This window comes from Myotis daubentonii, chromosome 1 (assembly GCF_963259705.1).
Source record: "Myotis daubentonii chromosome 1, mMyoDau2.1, whole genome shotgun sequence".
Taxonomy (NCBI): Eukaryota; Metazoa; Chordata; class Mammalia; order Chiroptera; family Vespertilionidae; genus Myotis; species Myotis daubentonii.
The window spans coordinates 8,032,368-8,044,143 of record NC_081840.1 but is presented as its reverse complement, the minus strand read 5'-3'; the positions used below and the strand labels follow the sequence as shown (position 1 = coordinate 8,044,143).

At 43.1% G+C, this 11,776-nt stretch overlaps 2 protein-coding genes and 1 non-coding gene across 3 annotated transcripts; all 3 read right to left on the bottom strand.

Moving 5' to 3' along the window:
* Positions 1 to 556: 556 nt before the first annotated feature.
* On the bottom strand, positions 557 to 11,634 carry LOC132230259 (four and a half LIM domains protein 1-like). The gene is made up of 2 exons (XM_059687448.1): positions 11,496 to 11,634; positions 557 to 1,603 (listed from the first exon to the last, which is right to left on the bottom strand). Exon 2 carries the CDS (start codon positions 1,429 to 1,431, stop codon positions 589 to 591), a length of 843 nt encoding a protein of 280 aa, XP_059543431.1. The 5' UTR covers positions 1,432 to 1,603; positions 11,496 to 11,634; the 3' UTR covers positions 557 to 588.
* GON7 (GON7 subunit of KEOPS complex) lies at positions 3,355 to 11,771 on the bottom strand. The gene is made up of 2 exons (XM_059687493.1): positions 11,496 to 11,771; positions 3,355 to 7,184 (listed from the first exon to the last, which is right to left on the bottom strand). Exons 1-2 carry the CDS (start codon positions 11,701 to 11,703, stop codon positions 7,090 to 7,092), a joined length of 303 nt encoding a protein of 100 aa, XP_059543476.1. The 5' UTR covers positions 11,704 to 11,771; the 3' UTR covers positions 3,355 to 7,089.
* Positions 6,951 to 7,056, bottom strand: LOC132223931 (U6 spliceosomal RNA). The gene has a single exon (XR_009450558.1). It is a non-coding gene; the product is annotated as a U6 spliceosomal RNA (small nuclear RNA).
* Positions 11,772 to 11,776: the final 5 nt, after the last annotated feature.

Genomic DNA, 11,776 nt, shown 5'->3' with positions numbered 1-11,776 from the left:
GTCCCAGCTGAGCCAGGCAGGGCACCTGAGTGGGGGCTTTACCTCCTAGGGCCGTGGTCGGCAAACTGCGGTTCACGAGCCACATGCGGCTCTTTGGCCCCTTGAGAGTGGCTCTTCCACAAAATACCATGTGCGGGCGCGCACGTACAGTGCGACTGAAACTTGGTGGCCCATGCGCAGAAGTCGGTTTTCGGCCTGGGCGAGTCTATTTTGAAGAAGTACTGTTGATATTTGGCTCTGTTGACTAATGAGTTTGCCGACCACTGTCCTAGGTTTCTTGCTTACATCACTAAGCAGCTAAATGGCTGGTACTTTTCTGCACTATGATAAATATGCAGAAAAGTAAACTAAGTGTTCATTTTTTAACTGCAGCCACCGCAAAATTAACTCTGCTGCGGGGTTGCTTTTTGCTCAGTCCTAATGTGAGTGCCCTTATTTGAGTAATACTGTAAAATAGGAGGAAAGACAGAAGGAGCAACTTTGAAGAGGTGACAGACCACTCTTGCCCTATGGACAGTGCAGGTCAGAGGGCGAGAACACAAAAAACAAGACTCAATTCCATTTTACAGGGCAGGAGCCCCTGTCGCTTTACAGCTTTTTGGCACAGTCAGGGCAATACACCTGCTCCTGATGGAAGACAAAGCGCTTGCTGGCCAGATTCAGGGCGCACTTTTTGCAGTGGAAGCAGTAGTCGTGCCAGGACTGTCCTTCATAGGTCACCACGCTGGAGCCTTTGCCAAACCCAGTGATGGGGTTCTTGCATCCAGCACACTTCTTAGCCACATAGTTCTTGTAGCAATCCACGCAGTAGTACTGGTCCTCCACAGCAGTGAAACGCTGCCCGGCCAGCTTCTTCGAGCAGGTGACACACACAAAGCAGTCGGCATGCCAGGGCTGGTCCTGGTAAGTGATTCCTCCGGATGTGATGGCCTTCTTGCACTTCATGCAGTGCTTGGCAAACTTGTTCTCATAACAGGCCATGCAGTAGTATTCCTCCCCTTTAGGGAAGAAGCTACCCGTCCCGATGACTTGCTTGCAGTTGCTGCAGGTGAAGCAGTCTTGGTGCCACACGGTCCCCTTGTACTCTACGTTCTGATCTCCTGGCATAATGGGCTGTGAGCAGCCCTTGCACTTGTGGGCGCTCTCAAGCAGGTGGCACTGTTTGCACAGGACCTTGTTCTCTTTGGCCACAAAGCTCTCGGCGGCTAAGGGGTGCTGGCACTGGGAACAGCGGAAGCAGGTGTCGTGCCAGAAGCCTTCCTTATAGTGGACCTCCTTGGCTTCTGCACCGATGGTCAGGTGGCATTCCACGCAGGTGTTGGCGCAGTGCTCGTCATAGCAGTCCAGGCAGCAGTGGTGGTCGTCCTTCTCCACGTACTTCTTCCCGTGCAGGGAGGCCTTGCAGTAGTGGCAGTTAAACTGCTCAGCCATGGAGTCCGGCTTGGGTCTGGAGGGGTCTCACCCTGAAGGTGTGGAGGAGGAGGTGGATTTGCTGAGGGCTGGGTTTAGCTGTCAGTAGCTTCCAGCGCGCTGCCCTGCGCAGCTGTCCCGGAGGCGGCCGTGGCAGCCGTGGTGGTGGCGGCAGACTCCACAATAACTTTTTCTGTATTTGTGTATAAAAATACGTAACATGATTTTTTTTAATGCAAATAAAACAAAATGAGTATATGATGAAAAATCCCCCTCTCGCTCCCAACCCCTATCTCTCTAGGAGCAGGTTGACTATCCTTTCAGAGAAATTATAAGCACATCCAAGCCAATAGTCTCCAATAGGAGCATTCTACACACTGTTCTATATTTTGCTAGTTTACATTTGACATCATATCCTAGAGATTGATCCTTAACAACACAGAGCTATATCTTGGTCGTTTTAATGCCTGCACAAATGTTCTAGTATACTCATGTTCTATTTTTATTTAACCAGGCTCTTCCGATGGACATTTATTTAGGTTGTGTACTTTTTTTTGGTACTAAGAAGAATGCTGCAGTGAATAGTTCTGTAAACAGATCTGTCCACTTGTTGCTATTATATGTAGGATAAATTTCTTTAAGTAAAATTGCTGAGTCAATTTAACATTTTAACAGAATTGTCAACTTGACTTTCAAAGAGCTTACATCAGTTTATACTCGCCATCAATATACTAGTATTATAGACCTCACATCCTTCCCAGCTCAGTCTTGCATCAAAACTTGTGATCTTGCCCTAACGGGTTTGGCTCAGTGGATAGAGCATCGGCCTGCGGACTGAAGGGTCAGAGGTTTGATTCCGGTGTCAAGGGCATGTACCTTGGTTACGGACACATCCCCAGAAGGGGGTGTGCAGGAGGCAGCTGATCGATGTTTCTAACTCTCTATCCCTCTCCCTTCCTCTCTGTAAAAAAATCAATAAAATATATTTTTAAAAAAACAAAAAACTTGTGATCTTTCCATTTGAAAGTGAAAAAATGGTATTGTATTATGGTTTTAATTTTCACTTATTGGAAGTGGAACATTTTCATTTAAAAACCATGTGTATTTCTCGTGATCTTGCTGTTCCTTCCCTTTGCCCATTTCTAGTGTATTCCTGACTGGTACACATGAGATCCATAAAAGGAATTAATTCTTAGTCATCTGTGCTGAAAATATGAAATACTTTTACCTTCGTTGTCTTTTAACCTTATTCACAGAATGTTCAGAAATTTTATTATGTAATCATATTTACTAATTTTTTCTATTATGGTTTCTGGATTTTTAAAAACTTGCTTAGGAAAACTTCACTCTGAAATTATAGAAATTATTATCCCATTTTCTTTTACCACTTTTGTTTTTTACTCTATTGATTTTAGAGAGGTGGGGGGAGAGAGGGAAACATGGATTTGTTGTTCCACTTATTTATGTATTCATTGGTAGATTCTTGTATGTGCCCCTGACTGGGGGTGGAACCAGCAACCTTGGCATATCAGATGACGCTCTAATCAACTGAGCTGCAGTCAGGGTTCTTTTAGTACTTTAATGGTTTTATTCTTTACTCTAAAATTCTTGAATCTACCTGAAATTTATGATGTTCTAAGTAATGAGAAAAGAACCCAACTTCATCACAAAAACTATGAGAAATCAATTCATTTCTCATTTGTTAAAACTGAGTATTGTTTTACAAATATAGGGGTGGGCAAAAGTAGGTTTATAGTTATAATACAAAGAAATAATACAATAATTAATAATAATAATACAAGAATAAACTCTGCATTTTATATACTCAAAACTGTAAACCTACTTTTGCCCATTCCTGTATTTTTCAATTTCTATAAGAATTTTACACTCTATTTACAATATACTTAGATACCCAAGAAATAATTACCACAAGTGATGGTAGTATTATTTAATATGTTAATTTTATTTGAAACTATCACTAGCTGCATTTATGGTAATACAGTTTTGAGCTTTGCAGTGCTCAACTACAATCAGTTCAAACAGAAATTTCTTATAATTTCTTATAAACATTTTATTACCACATGGTGGCTGACAATTAAGTTAAAATGCATAGGTTTTCAGGATGTCAAAGGTATGACTCTTCTAGCCATATAAGAAATAATATTCTATATTTGTACAGACTGAACAATTTCACTGAGAGATATCTGTTATAGGCTAAATAGGAACTAGATAAAAATACTACATAATGAACTTGAGGGCCATAGATATCTCCAACTGATTTTCTCACTTGGAAAAAAACATAAACTTTATTTCCTTTAAAAGTCTAGTCCTTCTTAATAAAACTTAAAAAAAATTCTGAGTAGCTGAAGAAATAATGCTGCTACAGTACATTTCATATGATGACGGGGGAAGTACGGGGCGCTCAGTGCCACAGAAGCTAGGCATTTCTTCTATACTGGTCCTTCAGCATGATCTTTTTTTAAAAAAATATATTTTATTGATTTTTTACAGAGAGGAAGGGAGAGGGATAGTTAGAAACATCAATGGAGAGAAACATCGACCAGCTGCCTCCTGCACACCCCCCACTGGGGATGTGCCCTCAACCAAGGTACATGCCCTTGATCGGAATGGAACCTGGGACCCTTCAGTACGCAGGCCAATGCTCTATCCACTGAGCCAAACTGGTTACAGCCAACATGACCTTTTTTGTTACACATATGGCTCACGTGTGAAGAAGATACATAAGAATTAAAATCAGTATTAAAGTTAAAGGAAAAGATTAATCAAATCTATAGCCTAGACCAGTGGTCTGCAAACTCATTAGTCAACAGAGCCAAATATCAATGGTACTTCTTCAAAATAGACTCGCCCAGGCCGAAAACCAACTTCTGAGCTTGGGCCAAGAAGTTTCAATCTCACTATACGTGCATGCCCATGTGGTATTTTGTGGAAGAGCCACACTCAAGGGGCCAAAGAGCCGCAGTTTGCTGACCATGGGCCTAGACTATAAAACACTGAATCACAGCACAGGTATCTTGAAATTTTTTATTTATAAACATATCCTATGTAATAAAACCCTAACATGCAAATCGACCAAATGGCAGAACGACTGGTCACTATGATGCACACTGACCACCAGGGGGCAGACGTTCAACGCAGGAGCTGCCCCTGGTAGTCAGTGAGCTCGCACAAGGGTAGCTCCGCTGAGTCAGGAACCAGCCTAATTGGCTGGTGAGCGCAGCAGCGGTGGCGGGAGCCTCTCCCACCTCTAAGGCAACACTAAGGACCCCTTGAGGGATGTCTGCCTGCCAGCTTAGGGAACAGGGAGTGGGCATAAGCCGGCAGTCGGACATCCCTCAAGGGGTCCTGGACTGCAAGAGGGCACAGGCAGAGCTGAGGGACCCCCTGCACCTCCAGTGCACAAATGTCATGCAATAGGCCTCTAGCTTTTAAAATATATTAAACAAAGAAGGAAACAAAATGAGCCCAGCCAGTATGGCTCAGTGGTTGCGTGTTGACCTATGTACGAGGTCACAGTTCAATTCTAGTCAGGGCACATGCCCGGGTTGTGGGCTGGATCCCCAGTAGGTGACATCCAGGAGGCAGTTGATTGATGATTCTCTCTCTTCATGGATATTTCTATCTCTCTCCCTCTCCCTTCCTCTCTCTGAAATCAATAAAAACAATTTTTTTTAAAGAGGGAGGATAATTAAAAAATAGTCCTTCGTTAAGCAAAATCAGTATGGTTACAGGATGAGGAAATATCAAAGTCAACACAGAATGTTTACTTAAAGATTATATTTGTGTTCACAGCATAAAAGAACATCCCATTTGGCTCTCTTAAGTTACAAATTAAATATACCAGTTGGAACAAAAATAGGTTTACAGTTGTTCGTATGGGAAATACAATAATGAATAATAATGCTATATAATAAAAGGCTAATAGGCAAACCGACCAAACGGTGGAATGACTGGTTGCTATGACGTGCACTGATCACCAGGGGGCAGATGTTCAACGCAGGAGCTGCTCCCTGGCGGTCAGTGCACTCCCACAGGAAGCGTGCTGCTCAGCCAGAAGCTGGGTTCACAGCAGGTGAGCGCATCAGGGATGGTGGGAGCCTCTCTCACCTCTAAGCACTAAGGAACCCTTGGTTCCAGGACTGTGAGAGGGCACAGGCCAGGCTGAGAGACACCCCCTTCGCATGCACAAATGTCATGCACTGGGCCTCTAGTGTAAGAATAAACTGTTTCGTGCATTCACAACTGTAAACCTACTTTTGCCACAGCCTATATAGTCACTTAATTGTGTCATCTCTGGATGTCTGTATATTGGGTGTGAGTGTGGATTCAAGGTTTCCTTGGGTTTTTCTCAAGGGGTCTTCTTTATCTTCATTCAGTACTTCTATTCCTGTTTTCTTTTTAGTCAAGCAGACTGCTATTGTTGTTTTTAAATTAAGTTTGTTGGGGTGACATTGGTTAATAAAATTATATAGGTTTCAAGTGTACAATTCTGATACATATTGCCATTCTTCTTCTTTTTTTAATCCTCACCCGAGAATATTTTTTTTATTGTTTTTAGAGAGAGAGAGAAACATTGATTGGTTGCCTCCTGTATGTGCCTTGACCAGGACGCCAACCTGCAACCAAGGTATGTGCCCTGACTGGGAATCGAACCCTCAGCCTTTGGGTGTATGGGACGACACTCCAACCAACTGAACCACCTGGCCAGGACCAGATTTCCATTCTTATAGTCAATTCCCAATCTCATCACTTGCTCACGACAGTTCTTTGAAATATTTTTGTCCACAAACCATGACATGTACTTAAAAAAAAATATATGATTTTAGAGAGGAAGGGAGAAAGAGAGTTAGAAACATCAATGAGAAACATTGATTGGCTGCCTCCTGCATGGCCCCTACTGGGGATTGAGCCCATAACCCAGGCATGTGCCCTGACTGGGAATTGAACCAGTGACCTCTTGGTTCATGGTCGATGCTCAACCACTGAGGCACACCAGTGGGTGACATGTACTTTTTATAATAAAAGAAGTTAAAAGATGCAGATATCACACAAATTAATTCAATAATTATTTTTAGAAATAGAAAACAAATGAAAAAGCTCTGGCCAGTGGTTGATTGGGTGTCATCCTGTGCATGGAAAGGTTGTCAGTTTGATTCCCGGTCAAGGCACATGCCTGGCTTTCAGACTCCATCCCTGGTAAGGGGGCATGCAGGAGGCAACCTATCGATGTTTCACTCTCACATCAACATTTCTCTAAAAATCAATTTTAAAAATCTTTTTTTAAAAAGTAGAAAACAATATGAATTGCCAACTTAAAGGATTTTACACATTATGAAGTGTTCTCTATTATTTCCATGGCCTGAAATTCTTCACTCAAGAAAACAGATTCATTTCTAAACATTTATTATATCTTTCTTTGCTGGAAACAGAAGTTTTTTTCTTTGACAAAACTGTGCCAGAGGAACAAAACAAATGCTTTTCTCAATTAGAGCAGATGTTGATATGGCTGTAGTCTTTTTTTTTTTTTTTAATGCTTCACAAATTTGCGTGTAATCCTTGTGCAGGGGTCTTGCTAATCTTCTCTGTATTGTTCCAATTTTAGTATGTGGGCTGCAGAGCAAGCACGGCAGCAGTCTTTTACATTTCATACAGCTATTGTTAAAATGATGTTTTTGGCCGTTTTGCAGATGGTCCATCTGAGTTAGCTCTGTTATCAATGTTATTTTCATCTTCTGCATCATCTTCATTATCACCTTTTAAAATAAATATTTGTATGACAATGTGTTCAGTGATTGAAAGAAATATAATTAAAATGGTTGATAATGAGACCATTTCACTTTAGGATTAATAAAACCATGTATATTCTAGATTTGAAGTATGTATCATTAAAAAGATTTCAGTTCAGCCGGCGTGGCTCGGTGGTTGGGTGTTGACCTATGAGCCAGAGGTTCGAGGTTCGGTTCCTGGTAGAGGCATATGCACTGGTTGTGGGCTCGGTCCCCAGTGTGGGGTGTGCAGGAGGTGGCCGATCGGTGATTCCCTCTCATCATTGATGTTTCTGTCTCCCTCTCCCTCTCCCTTCCTTTCTGAAACCAATGGAAATATATTATTTTAAAATTAAAAAAAAAAAGATTTCTGTGATTTTGGTGCTTAAAACCTTTCCTATTACTTTTTTGAAGATATAATTCATATAACCATAAAATTTACTCTTATAAAGTATATGGCTTGATTTGTAGTATATTCATAAAATTGTACAACATGACTATCTAATTCTAGAACACTTTCATCATCCCCAAAAGAAATCCCACATTTATTAGCAGTCACTTTCTATTGTCCTCAATCATTGGCAACCACTTTCTATCTCTATAGGTTTGCCTATTCTGGACATTTATATAAATGGAATCATACAGTATGTGGCCTTTTGTGACTGGCTTTTGTCACTTAGCATAATGTTTTCAAGGTTCATTCATGATGTAGCATATATCGGTACTTCTTTTATTGCTGAACAATATTCCACTATATATCATAGTCTGTTTATCCACTCATCAGCTGATGAGCATTTGTGTTGTTTCCACTTTTTAGCTATTATGAATGATGCTGCTATGAACATTACTGTGTAAGTTTTTGTGTGAACATGCTTCCAATTCTCTTGTGAGAACTAGGAGTGGAATTACTGGGTCAATAAATGCTGACTTTATGCTTAACTTTGTGTGTATTGTTTCTTAAATATGTTTGTATTGATTTAGAGAGAGGAAGGGTGAGGGATAGAGAGAGAAACATTGATTGGCTGCCTCCTGCATTTCCCCTTCTGGGGATTGAGCCTGAAACCCGGGCATTTGCCTTGACTGGGAATTGAACCAGCAACCTCTTGGTTCAGGGTTGACGCTCAATCACTGAGCATCACTGGCTGGGCATTATGTATAACTTTCTGAGGAACTGCCAAGCTCTTTTCTAAAGGAGGAAGAGTGAGGGGGAGTGAGAAACATTAACTAGTTGCCTCCCATATGCACCCTGACCAGGGATCAAACTCAAAACATGGGTATGTGCCCTGACCGGGACTCAAACTGGTGACCCCAGGACTTAACCAATTGAGCCACACCAGCCAGGGCCATTTTACATTTTCACCAGTAATAATAAGGGCTCCAATTTCTTCATATACTAGCCGGCATTTGTTATTGTTCTTTTTTATGATAGCCATCCTAGTGGGCATGCAGTGTTAACTCATTGTGGTTTTGATGTGCATTTTCCTGCTGGCCAATGATGTTGAACATCTTTCCATGTGCTTATTGGCCTCATATATCTGTTTTGGAGAACTGTCTATTCAATTCCTTTGTATTTGGTAACTGGAGTGCTTTTAATATTAAGTTCTATCACTTTGCTTTTGTACTTGTAATTTTTTATTTTGTACATTGTTATTTGAGACATAATTCATATAACATAACATTCACCATTTAATCTCTACTACTTTTTTGTTATTGTTAATCCTCACCTGAGGATAATTTTTTCCATTGATTTTTAGAGAGAGTGGATGGGAGGGAGGGAGGGAGGGAAGGGAGAGACAGAGAAACACTGATGTGAGACACACTGATTGGTTTCCTCCCCCATGCGCTTGGACCAGGGCCAGGGATTGAATTTGCAACCCAGGTACATGCCCTTGACCAGGAATTGAACCTAAGACCCTAAGGTGCATGGGCAGACCCTCTAACCACCGAGCCCCACGGACCAATGTATTCTATTATTTTTAACAAAGGTAATTCAAACCTAAGTTTTATGGGGATTTCATTAAGCAAATAGTACAAAAACATGCCAACCTATACAAAAATATTCCTGACCCACCATTTTTTTTTTCAGACTATAAGAGAAAGTTACTTAGAAAGTCAAAGAGGCAGAAGTGAGCTGTAGAAGAAATGGGCTCAGGAAACAAGGTAACAGAGGCAAAAGAGGGCCCTTGGAGCTTGGGAGAAAGAGATGCAGAACAAGAGGCACGGAAAGGGGCCTGGGGGAGGGAGGCGGGGAAAGGCGTACTGTTCCACAGAGAAAGCGGGCTGGGTCTAGGTCCCAAAGGCTTTTCAGGGCCGGAATTGTAGGGGCGCTCCCAGGGGAGGATCTCAATAGACTATCAGCAGCTTTCCAGTGTGTGGTTTCTACTGATTGGTCGGTCATTAGTCAATGCAGCTTGACCCACCATTAATCGAACAGGTGGCAGTTATTTTTCCAATAAGTAATATCAGATTTTTAAAAAATGGCTCTAGTTATACTCCTGTCCATATGCCAATGACGACATTTCCAAGAGATTAGAGAGGTACTTCTAGAGCCAAGAAACAGGACTTCACTCTCAATATCCTGACATGGAAACAACTTGTTATCTGAACTCAGTGTAATGTTCCAAACGGGCCCCTTCACATGATCTGGAACTACCAAGATACAATCAAAATGGAAAAGAAAGAAAAGGCAAGTACAGTTCCAGCTACTCTACAGAGGAGTTACGCCCTGCCTCCAATAATTAGTTCATAGGTCCTTCAGTTTGGGCCAGTCAAAATGAATACCCGTTTTTGCATTCAAGACAATATTTTAAAAAGATTAATGCAGTTAAATTTCACCTCTCTATTTTCAAACTGCACCTACAACACTGGGATATGGGAGAGTAGGAGTGCCTGGGCTCTTAAGACTCTTCAAACCAAAATCCATCCCAATCTTCGGCATCTGTTCCTATTCTTAGAGTTACTTTATTTTTATTATATTTTATTGATATTTTACAGAGAGGGAGAGGGATAGAGAGTTGGAAAAGTCGATCAGCTGCCTCCTGCACACTCCCTACTGGGTGTGTGCCCGCAACCAAGGTACATGCCCTTGGCCGGAATTGAACCTGGGACCCTTGAGTCCGCAGGCCAACACTCTATCCACTGAACCAAACCGGTTAGGGCCTGTTCCTATTCTTAGCTAGAGGCCAGTCTTTTTTTTTTTTTTTTTTTAAATATATTTTATTGATTTTTCACAGAGAGGAAGGGAAAGGGATAGAGAGTTAGAAACATCGATCAGCTGCCTCCTGCACACCTCCCACTGGGGATGTGCCTGCAACCAAGGCACACACCCTTGACCAGAATCGAACCCGGACCGTCAGTCTGCAGGCAGAGGCTCTATCCACTGAGCCAAACCGGTCAGGACTAGAGGCCAGTCTTCCACGCGTTTGTGATTTCACAGCTGGTAAAACACCCAGCTCGGTCAGGCCCTCTCTGAGGCCTTCCTGGGTTCTCTGGTTTGCAGGAGTTACAAGAGGTCCTGGGGTCATCCTTTCACTCCTGAATAAGCGTTTGCCTGTTTCACCCTCATCACTCCGAGGTCCATCCACAAGGAGAGCAACGGAATCACATTCACTTTTATTTTTCTTTCCTTTTTTAAAAAATTTATTTTAGCGAGCGAGAGGAAGGGGGAGAAAGAGAGAGATCAGGAGAGAAGAGGAATAGCCATATGTTGCTCCACTTATTTACACATGCATCGGTTGATTCCTGTCTGAGCCCTGATCCAGAAGGAGCCCGCAGCCATGTCAGCCCGCCTCTAACGGGCTGAGCTACCTGGCCAGATCCCACCGCATTTTCTCCAGAGCTCAGCCCGGTGCCTGGCACACAGCGGGCCTTCAGCAGGCTCTTGTGTTTGCTGTTTTGCTTTCTAAATATGTAAGAAACATCAATGAGATCAATCATTGATCGGCTGCCTCCTGCACACCGCCTCCCCCCTTCTCCCCCATTGAGCCCGTAACTCTGGCACGTGCCCTGACCAGGAATCCAACTGTGACCTCTTGGTTCATAGGTCGAGGCTTAACCACTGAGCCGGCTGTTTGTTTTTGTGTAGTGTGATATAAATGAAATAGAGTGGTGAAAACGCTTGGGTAGAAGCAAATTAATAAGCCCCAACTGCGCCCAAATAGGGCGGAAGGTGTAAAAAAAAATTTAGGTGGAATTCTTCTTCCCTCGAAGCTTTTTTCAAGTCTGCAGCTCTACGGGCTCCCCGAACAGATCTTCCCCGGGTTCCCACAGCTTCCCGCCCTCCACGGTCTCAGAGCTCACCGTCCAAGGCCTCTTCTGGAGCCGCCGCCGCTCGGTCCTGCGCTTCCCGCTGCACCTGGGGGTCCAAGAGCTCGGCCACCAGCTCCCTCATCCGGGCCACGCCCGACAATAGGCCCTGGAGAGGGTCAGCGTCGTCGGGCGCCTCACAGGACACCCGCAGCTGGTGCGGCTGCCCTTCCAGCCCAACGTACTCGCCCAAAATCTCCATGGCAACCACTGAGCTACCAGAACGCGCCACCGGGAGCTACCATCCGGAAGCGGAAACCAGCCCGCAGCGGGCG

Bases quoted from the DNA above. Each gene is read 5' to 3' on its own strand.
- LOC132230259 (XM_059687448.1), bottom strand. From the start codon at position 1,431: ATGGCTGAGCAGTTTAACTGCCACTACTGCAAGGCCTCCCTGCACGGG.
- GON7 (XM_059687493.1), bottom strand. From the start codon at position 11,703: ATGGAGATTTTGGGCGAGTACGTTGGGCTGGAAGGGCAGCCGCACCAG. The intron at 7,185-11,495 runs GTGAGCTCTGAG...TTATTTTAAAAG, and splicing joins TCCAGAAGAGGCCTTGGACG to GTGATAATGAAGATGATGCA.